Genomic DNA, 17,317 nt, shown 5'->3' with positions numbered 1-17,317 from the left:
CTCTCTCCTCCTTCCATCCACTGTCTGCCCTTTCTATCCCTTCCATCCACTGTCTGCCCTTTCTCTCTGCCCCTTCAATCCACCATTTGCCCTCCCTCTCCCTTCCATCCAGGGTCTGCCCTCCCTCTCGCTCCCCCTTCCATCCAGGATCTGTCCCCTCTCTCTCTGCCCCCTCTTTTAGGCCCCCAGTTCCAGCCCCATTATCCCACCTGCCCCTAGTTTCAGCCCCAGCCCACATCTCCCATCTGCCCCCCCTTCCCAACTCCCAGTTTCAGTCCCACTATCCCACCAGTCCCCAGTTTCAGCCCCAGCCCTTTTCTCCCACCAGTCACAAGCTTCAGCCCCCAGCCACTTCTCCCTGTCCCCTTTTCAGCCCCCAGTCCCCAGTTTCAACCCCAGCTCTTTTCGCCCACCAGTCCCGAGTTTCAGCCCCCAGCCACTTCTCCCTGTCCCCTTTTCAGCCCCCAGTCCCAGCCCCTGCCCCTTTTCAGCCCCAAGTTCCAGTACTAGCCCCCTTATCCCACCTACCCTCCTTTTCAGCCCCCAGTTCCAGTCCCCTTCATCCACATGCCTTGCATTAGGGCCCCCCCCCTTTACAGCCCCAGACCCATTCTCCCACCTGCCCCCTTTTCAGACCCCAGTTCCAGCTCCAGGCCCCTTCTCCCATCTGAGCCCCCCTCCCAGACCCAGTCCCCTTCTCCCATCTGAGCCCCCCCCAGACCCAGTCCCCTTCTCCCATCTGAGCCCCCCCCCCCGACCCAGTCCCCACCTGCCTACCAGCTCCTTAGACAAATGACCCTCTTCTCCTGTCACCCGGCACCCAGCCTTTAAAAAAAATTTGTGAAGTGGCGGCCCAGCGCAGCACCTCGCATCTGCTCTGCATGAAAAAGAAGCAAATCGCTTCGTCACGTCGGCCCTTCCCTCACTGTGTCCCACCCTCTGATGTAACTTCCTATTTCCGCGAGGTCGGGACACAGTGAGGGAAGGGCCGACAAGACGATTTGCTTCTTTTACATGCAGAGCAGATGCGAGGCGCTGTGCTGGGCCACCGCTTCACAGATTTTTTTTAAAAGGCTGGGTGCCGGTTGGCAGGAGAAGAGGTTCGTCTGTCGACGGTGCTGGTAGGCAGGTGGGGACTACGGCACCAGTGGAGCACCCCCCCCCCACCTGTTGACACCCGGGGCGGACTGCCCCGCCTTTCATACGCCACTTCGTACGTAATAAATGAAATGAATGGTGACAAGAAAAGTTAGAAGAACATTAAGGTTCTAAATAGTGGTTTGACATGGAGAAGTCCTTTCATGACATGTGAAAGGATGGGGCACTGAAGCCAGAAGGTTAATCAACCTGACTGATAGGCTGAGACAGCACTGAGATATACTCTGATGGAGAATTTTTGGAGCCCAAGATAAATAAAGTGACCAAAATACTGGAGGTACAGTGGTGGAAATAAGTATTTGATCCCTTGCTGATTTTGTAAGTTTGCCCACTGACAAAGACATGAGCAGCCCATAATTAAAGGGTAGGTTATTGGTAACAGTGAGAGATAGCACATCACAAATTAAATCCGGAAAATCACATTGTGGAAAGTATATGAATTTATTTGCATTCTGCAGAGGGAAATAAGTATTTAATCCCTCTGGCAAACAAGACCTAATACTTGGTGGCAAAACCCTTGTTGGCAAGCACAGCGGTCAGACGTCTTCTGTAGTTGATGATGAGGTTTGCACACATGTCAGGAGGAATTTTGGTCCGCTCCTCTTTGCAGATCATCTCTAAATCATTAAGAGTTCTGGGCTGTCGCTTGGCAACTCGCAGCTTCAGCTCCCTCCATAAGTTTTCAATGGGATTAAGGTCTGGTGACTGGCTAGGCCACTCCATGACCCTAATGTGCTTCTTCCTGAGCCACTCCTTTGTTGCCTTGGCTGTATGTTTTGGGTCATTGTCGTGCTGGAAGACCCAGCCACGACCCATTTTTAAGGCCCTGGCGGAGGGAAGGAGGTTGTCACTCAGAATTGTACGGTACATGGCCCCATCCATTCTCCCATTGATGCGGTGAAGTAGTCCTGTGCCCTTAGCAGAGAAACACCCCCAAAACATAACATTTCCACCTCCATGCTTGACAGTGGGGACGGTGTTCTTTGGGTCATAGGCAGCATTTCTCTTCCTCCAAACACGGCGAGTTGAGTTCATGCCAAAGAGCTCAATTTTTGTCTCATCTGACCACAGCACCTTCTCCCAATCACTCTCGGCATCATCCAGGTGTTCACTGGCAAACTTCAGACGGGCCGTCACATGTGCCTTCCGGAGCAGGGGGACCTTGCGGGCACTGCAGGATTGCAATCCGTTATGTCGTAATGTGTTACCAATGGTTTTCGTGGTGACAGTGGTCCCAGCTGCCTTGAGATCATTGACAAGTTCCCCCCTTGTAGTTGTAGGCTGATTTCTAACCTTCCTCATGATCAAGGATACCCCACGAGGTGAGATTTTGCGTGGAGCCCCAGATCTTTGTCGATTGACAGTCATTTTGTACTTCTTCCATTTTCTTACTATGGCACCAACAGTTGTCTCCTTCTCGCCCAGCGTCTTACTGATGGTTTTGTAGCCCATTCCAGCCTTGTGCAGGTGTATGATCTTGTCCCTGACATCCTTAGACAGCTCCTTGCTCTTGGCCATTTTGTAGAGGTTAGAGTCTGACTGATTCACTGAGTCTGTGGACAGGTGTCTTTCATACAGGTGACCATTGCCGACAGCTGTCTGTCATGCAGGTAACGAGTTGATTTGGAGCATCTACCTGGTCTGTAGGGGCCAGATCTCTTACTGGTTGGTGGGGGATCAAATACTTATTTCCCTCTGCAGAATGCAAATAAATTCATATACTTTCCACAATGTGATTTTCCGGATTTAATTTGTGATGTGCTATCTCTCACTGTTACCAATAACCTACCCTTCAATTATGGGCTGCTCATGTCTTTGTCAGTGGGCAAACTTACAAAATCAGCAAGGGATCAAATACTTATTTCCACCACTGTATGGTAGTAGGCTGACATGTAATAGGACTGTGACCTTTTGTGAAGCATCAGACAACAGGCCCCTGCGCAGCACTGGGGTCATTTTAGGTGCCACAATGTTGCACAGGGAGCACTTATTCTACAATAGAATCTAGATGCTCATATTCCATTACAGAATACTAGTGTAAACCCACACTGGCACACCCTCTTACACCAGGTCATGGGCAGGCAGAAATCGATGCGCTTAAGTGCAACACACAACACTCGTAACTTACAGTATTCTGTAAGTTATGTACACAAGTGGAAGAGACACCCATGTCCTTCCCATGCTCTGCCCACATGTACATCCCTCATGTAGTTACATGCTAAAGCACTTATGCACTGCTTTACAGAATAGTGCAATTGCTTTTCGCATCTTTTCCACTTGAAATCACAGAATGGTGGACGGTTTTCTTGCAAACTATCTGTATGTCTCGAAAAGGCATTGGAAATCCTAGAGTAAAGATTAAACTCAAATTTCCAAACTTGGACGAAGATGACAGCCCTTGTCCTGCTTGATTAATGTTGCAAATCTTTGGAGCTTGCACAGTGGTCAAACTGCTATCCTTTTCAAAAGAAGAATCCAGTTCTGTCAGGGCCAATACGGCTCTATGAAAATGATGGTGCTTGACCTTTGTTGAAATTTGTAGAGGGTTTCTGCAATGGGGGGGGGGGGGGCGTAAACCATTTCCAGGGAATTGCTAGACCTTCTGGAGCTACACTGTTGGAGGATAAGAGGATGGAACAGTGGAGAGGCAGCTTTGCATTTTTGCTACAGCCAAAGATGTCAACCTGAAGAGTCCCCCAATCCTAAAATACGGTCTGCAATGTTAGTGCATGCAGGGAACACTGGAAAGGCTAGAGAACTCTGCTCTGCTCATCTAAGTGTTTCTGGATGTCGGGGATATAAGCAGGGCTTAATGTAACTTCCTGTTTCTGGGCCAGAAGATATGGAGGATGCAGAGAGATAGAGATGGGGCAATGAGGGATGTTGATTTTGTTTTTGTGGTAGTGGTGGTGGGGTGAGGGGGAAGAGACAGACAGACAGAGAGGTAATGCTGGATGGTGAGGGGGAAGAGAGACAGAGAGGTAATGCTGGATGGTGAAGGGGAAGAGAGGGACAGATGTTGGAAATGGGGGATGGAAGAAAGGAAAAAAAAGAAAGAAGGGAGATGGTGGACATGAACAGAGGGTAGAAGAGAAGAGAGGGGAGGGGAAATGCACATAGATGGCAGGGAATGGAAGAGAGAAGGGAGGAGATGCTGCCCATGGAAGGCGGGAAGAGCTGGAAACCAGATAGATTTGAGGAGGTAGAAAAATGGAAGAAAGCTGGACATGAAAGATGGATATATAAGCAGGGAGTGAAGAAGAAAGGAGAAGAGAAAAGAAATAGTGAATGGACCGGAGGCCTTGGAAACAAGAGTTCAGAGCACAGACAAAGGGAAGCAGAAGCAGAACCAGAGACAGGGAACAAGATGATTAGAGAGATAAAATCACCAAACAAAGGCAAGAAAAATGATTTTATTTTCAGTTTAGAAATTGAAACATATCAGTTCTGAGAATTTACTTCTGCTGTCTATATTTTGCACTGTACAGAGGGAAATGTGAGGGGGGACACTATGCAATTAATCATTCGATTAAAAATTTTAATTGTGCAATTTAAAATTTTTTAGCAATGTGCAGTCCTAACAAGGAATGCTAAAATCTGCACCTTCTGTTTAAAATGTTAGATCTTGAGAAGAGGAAAATACCACATGGTTTATGAAATAGTTTACCTTTCTAGGCCAAACAGCAGCTCCAACTTCAGGAAATACTGTGGCTCCCCCTGCTGATACATCACTCATCTACAAAATGAGAGAGCAAGAAGTCAGTGCATTATCAAGTAACTTGAAAGTAGTAAAATAAGATTAGCTTGCCAAGAGCACTTGATCCTATGAAAATATTTATATATACTCATTTGTGATTCATAAAGTAAGTCTCCAAGAAACTTTAATGTGCTTCTACAGTTATGAAATAGCATTTTTTGTTACAATACACACAGGAAGGGATTCCAACATTAATCAAAACACCCCCCCCTCCCCAAATTCTTGTTACTAAAGATATGTCACACAAGGTAATCAGAGGAGAAACACGGAAGATGGAGGAAAAAACTCTCAGACTAAAGTAACAGCCACTCAATAAAACTTGTAAACCAGTCATCAATCAAATCATTAGGGGAAATAAACTCCATCTCTTCAAATACAACAGTGTAAACTCACTCTAAAGTCACATCGAGGACTGTATGCACCAGGCTTTTCCCTCCATCTTTACTGTATTATCAGAGTCTCTCCTCTGAGTACATTGTGTTTCATATCTTTAGTAACAAGAGGGTTTTTTTTTTTTTGTTTTGCTGGATTTTTTGTTACTACATTACCGCTGCATTTATATTGTGTAATTCACACATTCATAACATATGGGAGCAGTGGGCATTGAGGACCCTTTAGAAAGCTCCTTCACTGTGTCCAGGGACAGGTAATTTGTATTCTGTTTAGCACTCCCAATCTTTTTGAAAAGTTGGCTCCTATGATTTATGCAGAGCTAAGTCTACTATACTTTAAGATCCCAGAGGACACTATCAAAGAGGAAGTGAGGGAACTATGAATAAGGGTGGGAGTGCAGTTTGTATTGTACAGCATCAACATAAATATCCAGTATTTATAAACAATTGTAATGATTAATCCTATATAATAATTTGCACCTCCAACGTTCCATGTCTGGCTGCCTGGTTTTGTAACATCTCCTGGCTGCCTGGGTTCGTAACATCTCCTGACGTCAGCCAGCCTCCAGCGTTCCATTCCCCCTCACTGTCCCGCCCTCGTGTCAAGACGTAATGACATCAGAGGGCAGAACAGTGAGAGGGAAGGGAACGCTGGAGGCGAGCTAACGTCAGGAGGGATGTTACAAACGGAATGGAAGCCAGTGCCAGCCAGCCAGAGAATGTTCAGGTACAAATCAAGGGGAGGAGAGAATCGCAGGACATCGAGGGGAGGGAGAGAGGAAAGGAAGGGGAGGGCAGGGCAGAGGAGAATTGATGGACATGGATGGGATGGGAGGACAGTAGAGGAGAGAATCGCAGGACATGGATGGGAGGGCAGGGAAGAGGAGAATAGCTGGACATGGAGGGGAGGGGAGGGAAGAATTGCTGGACATGGAGGGGAGGGCAGGTGAGAGAGAAAAAAATAAAGCTTACATGACAGCCTTCCTAGGGCCCGTTTCATTGTTGAGGAAACGGGCATGGATCCACTAGTATTATAATGTAAATCACATTTAAAAATAACATTCTGTGACCCCCCCATCATACATTAAGGAGTACATAATGGGGGCAATTTACTTACTGTCTGTGGGCCCTTTATCACAGTGAGGTACATGCAATTTATAAACAAGCTTCCAACACTCTGCAAAATGTTTTGAAAATGGAACTCTTTTTACAGCATAAAAACTTCATCTTTGTAAACTACATCACATTACTCATTACAGTAATCTGTCAAGATGTAATTTTTTGGTGTAAAAAAGTCATGTCTGAGAAATAGTTATACTGGTAACATAAAAGAAAAAGTAACATCTGGAACTTGAGGGTTGAAACCCAGAAGAAAGAGGTAGATAAAGAATAGGTTTAGTATAGGATGAAAGTGAATATCTTAATCTTTGCAGATAGTTAATTCCTAGCTGATAAAAAAACGAGTTGGTTTTGAACACCTCAAAGACCAAGCTATTATAGGTTGGAAGATGTGAGACCCTTGAGGTTCTAAAGGCAGCGGAGGTGAGAGGGTCACTAAGACCATTGTGCATGATTTAGGATTTCAGCTAGATTCTCATCTTGATGGAAGTCAAGACCATAGTAAATACAGCATTTTTTAGGTTGTAGCTGTGAAGTAGGTTACGACAACATATGACTTATCAGGACTTTTGGTCAATCTTTCTTGAAGGCCCTAGTCTTGAATGGTTTAGATTAATGTAATGGGTTGTAGTTTGAATTACTAGATATGAAATTTGGCCCTTGCAAATAGTTCAAAATGCCACAGTGAGGTTTTTGACTAGGGCAGGGAGATTTGCTAGGATTTCACCAGTGCTTAAGAGATTACATTAGTAACTGGTGCAACAAATTCAGCTTCAAGTAGATCCCTTAGTGAGTGGGTGGGCAGGTAGGCCAGCCATCACATTTTCTATTGCTGGTCCAGCTCTGTGGAATTAATTGCCTGAGGATTTACATATAAAAGAGAGATACTTGCAACTTCAGATAGGATTAAATATGTATTTTAGTACAACTTTTTATATCTTTCTAGAGAGGCAGTGGAGATTGGGTGGGTAGGAGGCTGGGTTGACGTTATCCATTGTGTTGGAGGATTGCTGCTGCTTGGAGTTTATTATGAGGAGGTTTTCTCTTGATGTTTTAATAATGTGAGTGAGTGTGAGTGAGAGTGTGAGTGTGTTTTTTTTAAAATAAATATTAGGCTTGGACACTATCTTCAAACTGTATTTGCCAAGGTGGGTTATAAATTGATTCAGGGGATATAGTACTCACATAAAATAACCAGGTGGCAACCCTGTTGCCAGTACCCAGCTCCTTAAAGGCATCTGGTTCATCTTTCTGTGGAACATAAAGCATACAGTTTAACAGATGTTTATCATGGACAGCACAGCAGCATGAAGTTACAGCAGGTAAATACAGAGATGAATTACAGAGAATGTGCAAAAGACTCACCAGTGGTCATTAAAATGACCACCACCTGACTGCAATCATCTAAAGTATGTAAAAATCAACAGTTAAGAATATTTGTCTTATTATAGACCTTGCAAAGAAAAGGTATTTCTATGTTATTTCCTTTGACTTGTTTTTTTTACAGTCTGACATACTATCCCTGTAATGCACTAGTTCTTCAAGCAGAAATTCAACATAAGCAATCAAACACCAGCTTTGAAGACATGCATTGCAAGAAGAGCAGTTGGAATTTCTTTATCTGTGTACATTACTACCTGCTTTTTCCAATGCCTGACAAGTGTCTATTACAAAGAACGGCTCCCAGATCAGGGCCTTCAGGGAGTTCAAGAATTGTATGGGGGAAGAAACTGTTTCTGCTGCATGTTACTCAGAGAAATTCTTCCATGGTTCCTTATTCTAGCACCAGGGGACAAAACACTAATATGGTGTTATATGCTTGCTACACATCATCTCAATTTTGCTAACATTATTATTCAACATGGATTCTGCAGAGGACAGCTGTATAAAGCAGGAGTGAACCTTGAGGAAGAGGCTTTTGGTATGGAACTCACAGTACAGTTGCCGAGTTTCAATCTAATCACATCAACCATGCTTCAAAGCACAGAAAATATCTTGGGGCCCGATATTTAAAAACATTTATCCAGGTTGAGCCACCTGCTACATGGATAAATGCTGCTGATTGGGGCCAGTCATTGATTTTTAGTGTAATTTCCCTTGAGGTTCTGGCATTTTTCTAAAGTTTCATTATTTTTTCCCCAAATATTTTATTAGTATATTGCAAGAGATAAAACAGAAATCCACACATGTAACATTAAGCAAAATACACCCAAAACGCCCACCCCCTAGACAACAGTAGTGTCAAAATATTATAAACAAAAACTACAAAGAGAATGTTCAACATGATGTGGATACTGAAACGCGTAAAACCATATCTCCCCCTGAATACATTCCGGAACTTGGTGCAATCCACAGTACTTACCCACGCCGACTACTGTTAACAGTATTTTCTTAGGCTGCAAGACCCATATCCTGAAAAAACTGCAGACTGCCCAAAATACAGCAGCAAGACTCATTTTTCGCAAATCATGATTTGAAAGTGCAACACCTCTTCGTGAAAAACTTCACTGGCTCCCTATCATAGAATGAATCAACTTCAAGATCCACACATTAATCCACAAGATTATCCATGGTGATTGACCTTCCCACCAGAAACATGTCTGTAACTTCGCAAACTTACCTTAACCTACATTACCCCAATTGCAAAAGACTGAAGTACAAAACTTATTATGGATCCAACTTTTCCTTCCTAGGCAGCCAGCTCTGGAATGCCCTCCCCAGAACTATCCAATCAATCAGTGACTATCTACCCTTGCGGAAATCACTAAAAACCCATCTGTTCAAGCAAGCCTACCCTTTATTACATCAACTGCACTGGCTTCCGGTTGAAGCAAGAGTTAAGTTTAAAGCCTTAGTTTTGACCCATAAGGCTTTTCACACACTAAACCCTGACTACCTGTCAAATTTAACAATTCCTTACACTGCTACACGAACCTTTAGATCCCTAACAGATAACAGGTTAGTGATTCCTCCTCTTGCTAGGGCTAGATGGGAATCTACGCGGAGATCGGCTTTTTTCTACTTGTCCCCTTCTCTCTGGAACGGCCTTCCAAAAGAGATCAGACTTGAGAAATCTTATTTTCATTTTCGGAAACTTTTGAAAACCTTTTACTTTACTAATTATGTAGAACAGGATTTAGAATAATGGAGGCAAGGTTATAAAAGGGTATCTTCAATGTATATTAAATCATAATTTGTACTGTTTATGTTTGTGTAGTTTATATTATGTACTCAATTCTGTATTTGCGGTGCTTTCCTGTATACTAAATCATGATTTATACTGTTTTTATCTTATGTAGCTAATTTTTGGTTTTGCTGTGCTTTCCTGTAATGATTGGCGTTCCATTGTTTGTCCAAACTGTACATATAATGTTGTATTGTTCTTTTTCTATTTTACAAACTGTAAACCATTCTGTCTTGCAGTTGCAATAAGATACTGTATATAAATTGACGTAAATAAATAAATAAATAAAAATGACCCAGACTAATCCTATGAACCCATCTACCCATCACATATTCAGGAGAAAATGACATTGACCTAGACTACTTCTCCCACCAAATTTCCCTATGCTTATCCCATGTCCCATCACCCTCCACCCCTCCTTCAATGCTCACTTACCCTTGATCACACCTCTCCTACTCCCTTTACTTTTGCCCCTCTCTACCTACCTATTTTTTATTATTCTGCTATACTTAATTTATATTTCTTCATCATTACTCTGTAATCCCTGTTACTATGTAAGCCACATTGAACCTGCTTTGAGTGAGAAAGCGCGGGGTACAAATGTAATAAATAAATAAATAAATAAAATAAATAAATACCGGTGTCAGAAATGGTATTCAAAGCTGACAAATCACAGAAACTAAATGAAATCTCTATAAATCTGGAGGATGTAATGGTGCAATTTGACAAACTGAAGAGTAGCAAATCTACTGGACCGGATGGCATTCATCCCAGAGTACTGATAGAATTGAAAAATGAATTTGCGGAACTACTGTTAGTAATATGTAGCATATCTTTAAAATCAAGCATAATACCGGAAGATTGGAGGGTGGCCAATGTAACACCAATTTTTTAAAAAGGTTCTAGAGGTGATCTGGGAAATTATAGACCGGTGAGCCTGACGTCGGTAACGGGCAAAATGGTAGAGACTATTATAAAGAGCAAAATTATACAGCATATTCAAAAGCATAGATTAATGAAACAAAGCTAACATGGATTTAGTGAAGGGAAATCTTGCCTCACCAATCTATTACAATTCCTTGAAGGAGTGAACAAACATGTGGATAAAGACGAGTCGGTCAATACTGTATATCTGGATTTTCAAAAAGCATTTGACAGAGTACCTCATGAAAGACTCCAGAGGAAACTGGAGAGTCATGGGATAGGAGGTAGTGTTCTACTGTGTATTAAAACTTGGTTAAAAGACAGAAAACAGAGAGTAGGGTTAAATGGTCAGTATTCTCACTGGCAAAGAGTTGATAGTGGGGTTCATCGGGGGTCTGTTTTGGGATATTGTCAGGTACTTGTAACCTAGATTTGCCACTGTTGGAAATAGGATGCTGGGCTTGATGGACCTTCGGGCTGTCCCAGTATGGCAATACTTATATACTTATGGTGTGAAGTACACTTTACATTTCTTATGGGAAAACTGCCAACTTTGCCTTCTCTCACCAAATCACTCACCAAACTAGAATAGTGGAGAAGCCTGATGTCCTCGCAAGAATCTACCTCAATACAAAGCCTGCTGGAACCTAGCTCAGCTGTTGCAAAAGTTAGGAGGAATATGAAAATGCCAACTTTTCCTTTCTCCTGCACCCCTTCCCAAAAATCATTTTCCCAAATTTAGAAATATTGGCAAAATCTGGTGTCTCCCCAAAATCCTACCTCCACAAAACGTTTCTGGAGCTAGATCCAGTTGATTTCATTTGTTGAAATTTGGTGCTAGCCAATTAGTTATTCTTCATTTTTATGATTTTATAGATTCATTAAGCAGGACAATGCCATATAAGACCATTCTACAAAGCTAGACAATGAAAAGTTACATAATAGATCTTTATATACGGAAAGTAAACAAAAACATGATGGCAACAGATCTTTATACAAGGAAAGCAAACCTAAACAAGAGAATCAGGAAGGCTATATGGTTCTCCAAACAAGTGGCTGAAAAAATAAAGGCAAAAGCTGCATTTAAGAAATACAAAAGAAAGCAACAAGAAGAGCACGCAAAAGATTACCGGATTAAACTCAAAGAAGCAAAGAGGAAAATATGGCTAGCGAAAGCACAGGCAGAAGAAAAAATAGCTAAATATGTAAAAAGAAGTGACAAGACCTTTTTCAGAGGGAAAGGAGAAAATATAAGAATGGAATTGAAAGATTGAAGGATGCTGAGAATAGCTATATGATGAGTGATGAGGATAAAGTGAACGTGCTAAACAAATACTTCTCTTCGGTGTTCATGAAAGAAAATCCTGGAGGACCATTGTCGGCTGCCAAGGGTATATCTGGGAACGGAGTAGATAGTGCACTGTTCATGCACGAAAGCGTTTATAAACCACTTGAAAAGCTGAAAGTAGACAAAGCTATGGGGCTGGATGGGATGCATCCCAGGATACTAAGGGAGCTCAGAGAAATCCTTGCAGGATCTCTTAAGGATTTATAAATAAATCTTTAGAGATGGGAGAGTTTCTGAAAGATTGGAAACGGTGTGGTCACTCTTCACAAAAGAGGGGACAGAGAACAAGTGGGACATTACAAGCTGGTAAACCTCATGTCAGAGGTAGGAAAAATAATGGAGTTGTTGCTGAAGGAAAAGATAATTAACTTTCTAGAAGCAAACAGTTTATAGGATCCGAAGAGGTAACATGGCTTTACCAAAGGAAAATCCTGTCAAACAAATCTGATTGGTTTCTTCGACTGGGTGACCAAAGAACTCAATAAAGGCCATGCGATATGTAATCTACTTGGATTTCAGCAAAGCCTTGGAACTGGATTGGCAACTGGTTGACCAACAGGCGACAGAGGATGGTAGTAAATTAATTCTACTTGGAGAAAAGGAAGGTGAGTAGTGGAGTGCCTCAGGAGTCAGCAGTGGGGCCGATTTTAATATATTTGTGAGAGACGCTGCTGAAAGGTTAAAAGAAAAAGTTTGTCTTTTTGCAGGTGGCATGAAGGTAGCCAATAGAGTGGATACCTCGGAGGGAGTAGAAACCGTGAGAAGAGATCTACAAAAATTTGAAGGATGGTAAAAGGTCTGGCAGTTAAAATATAATCAACTATCAACTAGCACAGTAATGCCAAGAAGTGCAGAGTGATGCACTTGGGTTGCAGAAATCCAAAGGAGACATACCAAATAGGAGAAGAGAGATTGATAAGCACAGCTCAGGAGAGGGACCTTGGGGCGATGGTGTCTGAGGATCTAAAGGAGATGAAACAATGCGACACAGTAGTGGAAATGGCCAGAAGGATGCTAGGTTGCATAGAGAGAGGTATAACCAGCAGAAGAAAGAAGGTGTTGTTGCCTCTGTACAAGTCATTGGTGAGGTCCCCCCCTTGGAGTACTGTGTTCAATTTTGGAGGCCATATTTTGCTGAGGATGTACAAAGATTTGAAGCTGTTCAAAGAAAAGCAACAAAAATGGTATGTAGTTTGTGTCACAAGATGTGTGAGGAGAGACTTGAAGACATGAACATGTATAGGCTGGAAGAAAGGAGAGACAGGGGTGATATGACATATTTGAAAGATATTAATCTACAAACAAACCTATTCCAGAGATAAGAAGGTAGTATAACTAGAGGACATGAATTGAGGTTGCAGGAGGACCGACTCAGTACTTTTTCATGGAGAGGGTGGTAGATACCTGGAATGCCCTCCTGCGGGAGGTGGTGGAGATGAAACGGTAACGGAATTCAAAAATGTGTGGTATAAACACAAAGGAATCCTGTGTAGAAGGCTTGGAACCAAACAAGCTTGGTGAAAATATGGCAACACCAGTAATTAGGAAGCAAAGACAGTGCTGCGCAGACTTCTACGGTCTGTGTCCTGATCGTGGCTGGACAGATTTATCTTCAATAATTGAACAAGGCCAGTGCAGGGCAGACTTCTATGGTCTGTGCCCTGAAAAAGGCAAGGAGAAATCAAGATCATGACTACGTATATAGTATCACATCATAACTTATGAGTTTATCTTATTGGGCAGATTTGATGGGCCGTACAATTCTTGGTTTGCCGTCATTACTATGTTACATATGTACAGATACCCACTCTGGAGATAATTTTATAATGGGACACCTATGTTAAGGCTATTTAACAAAGACAAACAGGCGCCTATTTGTCTTTATAAAATACTAAGTGGCAGGTGTGGACACTGACATCAGTTCTAGACATGGTGTAAATGTTTGTGCCAATATTTTTCACGTACTTGTACGCTCTACCCAAACTCAACCACTGTGTAACCATCAAAGTACATGCCATCATCTCAAAGCATGTACTTTTGCGACAGTAAGTATTTTGAAAGAGGTCATTTATGTTTTTATGTGGCCACATTCACACAAAAACAACTAAAAATGTCGCCACTGTACTTCCAACAGTTCTACCCTTGCAGACACTTTCAGAAATATACTTTGCTGCCTTAGCCCTTCATTGCTTCTGTGTGTTCAGAGCTGTTTCCTGTGAGACTGTACACAGAGTGCAGTTTGAGCCTGGTGCTTCGAATGAATAAACACTGCAAGGTAACAAACATCACCATCTGAACAGAGTGTTTCTTGTGACCCCTGAGGCAGGCATCTGTGTCCGCCAAAACACTGACCCATGTCGGGTCATTCTACCAGTGCTTTATAAATAAAGAACTTCCAAATATCTCCTCCCAAGCTAGAAGTCATTTTGTCACCCTATGCTCCTGTGTTTTTTCCCTCAGCAGCTCAGGCCATGCAATTCTATGTACAGTGGAGAGCTGATGCGTCTGGCAAAGACATTAGATGAAAGATTAAAGGAGGAAGTGGAGTAAGGTCGAGTGCAGGAGTTCCCATGCATGCTCAGGAAGATTTTGCCTGAGCTATAATAGGGCAGTACTTTGGCACAGGAGTCACAAAGGAACCATATCTGAATTCAAGAAAGCATGGGATGAGCACAGAAGACCTTTGAGGGAGAGGAAGGGTTGGTCGAGCTTAGTAGTTGGTATGGATGGGCAGACAGGATAGACCAATATGGTCTTGTTTCTAGTTTAAGATGATGTCACTCGGAAGGGTGCCCTTATTTCTCCTGCTTGTCCACAGAGAAAAAGAGGTCAAACAAAACAAACAAAAAAAATTATACAAGATAATTCTTTTTTATTGGACTATTCAAGGACTGCCCTGAAGGCCAAACCTATTTTTGCCCTTTAATGACTGAATCTGGCCATTATTCTAGCATAGTGAATTCTGAACGGCGGGAGTGCAGAAGGTCAACTTAGGTGAATGACTGGAAGATCATATTAAAATCAAATATCTTCTCTCACTCCCCACAAACATCCTGCTAGACTATGGAATGCTTTGAAGTCCCCATACACATCTCCTATCCACCCTGCTAGACCATCTATGAGAGACTGTTAAATACACTGTCAGCTAACACATTTGCTTATTTCTGATCTGATGAAGAAGGGCAACCTTCGAAAGCTAATCAAGAAATGTATTAAGTTATGTCCAATAAAAAGGTATCATCTTATTTTCTTTTCGATGTTTTAATTTTGTTTGATTTCTATTGATTAGATTTGAGGATAAAGAGCATTCCTGCTGCACTGCCAGCATTTCATTTCAACCATGCTTTCACAGTTCCTCAAGATGAGATTCATCCAAGATTCATCCCCATGGTTAACGACTTGTGCTTACAGGGAAAGAAGAAAACATTTAACCCCATAGAACACATTTAGATGTTTATCTTTCAAATGCAATTTTTATTAAGCAAGTTTCAGCCCTGTAGTTTTATGGGATGATTCTCACTAGCTGTTACCCTTCTTGCAAATCAATAAATTATGCTAACTTCAGCATAGGAGAGCATAGACAATTTAAAATTAGTTTAGTTTAATAAAACTTAATGAGTATGCAATAGAAAAAGTACTCTGGGCCTTCTTTCTGGTTCAGGAAAGGGGTCCAGGGTGCAAACAAACAAACATGCTGTAAACCATGCTACGTGAAGCTGTGAATGATTCAGCTGGTGATTTAGTGGGTTTCATCTATTTAGTCTGATTAGGGCAGTAGATGCATTACAAGAGCCAGACAAATACAGTGTGTAAAAAACACTGCCAATTTGCAGAGAGGAATTGGGTGAATTGTTTAGGCCGCCAGCTCTTTACTTGCCCGTGCAAAGTCAAAGTGGGGCTCATACTGTCCTCCCATGCCATAATTTGCCACCTGAAAGAGAAAAAGAAAACAGTACATGGACAATAATGAAAGCAAAAAATAGAACTTACCCTCCCAAAATCAAAATGAGGCTCGTACTGGCCTCCGACGCCATAGTTAGCAATCTAAAATGAAACGAAAAAGCAGAACATCTCAAAGTCAATCACCTAACAGGGACAAGACATGGTACAGTAAAATCAGTTATGGACCTCTGGGAGGTTTATGGCTCTAAAATGATTACGTAAAAAAAAATGGGGAAACTATAATTATCAAAAAGCATCTGTGGCCTGCAGGTTCACTTTGCACCTGTATTTTTATCACACTGTAGAGCTGTGGCAGGATCGAATACTTATATTCAAATGTAGTTCTGAAACTACTAAACTCCATTCGACAAAGATATTTATCTCTAATAGTTGTCTGGTTCAGAAGATAAGCCAAACAGGCACTCTCATGTCAACTCAGCATAAAACTGGCTCAGGAGCACAAAACCCCAAAAGGGTAGTTAAAACTCAACTGAAACTACTTAGAAACCAGGTCGAGAGCAAGGTTGTTAGCCCATCATCTATCTGCTTGCCAGACAGAAAAATATTGAACATTCCATGGAGCATGATACCCTTATGGAGCAAATCACTTTAGAACTATTTTCTTTCTCCATCCGCTGGTAGATGGTCACAAGCCATTGGTATGAACTGGTCTAATAGGATGCTATGGAAGTAGTAAATTTAGTAGGAAAATGCTTGAAAAACAACAGCATATTTACATATGGGATCCACTCTCATTAGGAGGGCACCAGAGTTACTTCACCTATTGAATACTATAGAAACCAACATCTCTTAAAAAAAAAAACACTAAAGAAAACACAAAATGCTTTAATGTGGTATATAGAACTAACATTTTGCAGCTGTGTTTAGGGAATTGGGGAAGCAGGAAACTCAGAATCTCTATTAACACTTGCCTACAAAATCCTTTCACTCTGCTACCAACTTAATTTTGGATCTTATTTCAATTATTTCCAGCTGGATTTTAATCCTTTGATGTTTGAAGTAAGACAATAACTCACAATTACAAAAAAAAAATGTAGGTGTACTGAAGTCCTGATGGGTTTGGGAGGGATGTCAATTACCATCTTGATTTGCCTTTTCTTCTGTTAGCTTGCAAATGATTTACCCTTCCTTCCTTTGCTCCTCAAATTCTGTTACCTACTTGCAGCTCTTCTGCAGTGGAAACATCCAATCCTGTCAAGTCTTGGATTCTCTGGTTTATACGTTCTATCACTGGGTGTTCATAGCTGGACAGCCAGGCACTATGAAAAAAAGAGACGAGCCAAAGTTTGCCCCAGATAACAATCCTCCAGGACTAAATCCTCATCCCTAAATTACAGTAACAGTCAAACCATTTCAAGTAATTCCTAATTCAAGCTTTGTGTGCAAAAGCAACCTCTGAGCAAGTAAATACTTTATTAACTCCATCCTACACTCCAATTTCCTTCCACAGCAAACTCAGATAGCAGCAGCAA

General features: G+C 41.9%; 1 protein-coding gene across 5 annotated transcripts in view; it reads right to left on the bottom strand.

The window, feature by feature from the left end:
* The window catches only part of P4HA1 (prolyl 4-hydroxylase subunit alpha 1), a 134,543-nt gene that overhangs the window by 14,503 nt on the left and 102,723 nt on the right, over positions 1-17,317 (bottom strand). For 3 of the 5 annotated variants that reach the window (XM_030203445.1, XM_030203446.1, XM_030203443.1), the window contains exons 10-13: positions 17,005-17,104; positions 15,873-15,926; positions 7,612-7,677; positions 4,826-4,894 (exon numbers count right to left, since the gene is read on the bottom strand). In XM_030203445.1, the coding sequence (XP_030059305.1) occupies positions 4,826-4,894; positions 7,612-7,677; positions 15,873-15,926; positions 17,005-17,104 (289 nt within the window). Of the gene's footprint in view, positions 1-4,825; positions 4,895-7,611; positions 7,678-15,759; positions 15,814-15,872; positions 15,927-17,004; positions 17,105-17,317 lie in introns of all 5 variants that reach the window. The other 2 variants (XM_030203448.1, XM_030203447.1) reach the window with 1 other exon arrangement.

Source organism: Microcaecilia unicolor, chromosome 5 (genome assembly GCF_901765095.1).
Source record: "Microcaecilia unicolor chromosome 5, aMicUni1.1, whole genome shotgun sequence".
Lineage (NCBI taxonomy): Eukaryota > Metazoa > Chordata > Amphibia > Gymnophiona > Siphonopidae > Microcaecilia > Microcaecilia unicolor.
The sequence above is the reverse complement of the archived record's forward strand: the minus strand, read 5'-3'. Positions and strand labels throughout refer to the sequence as shown.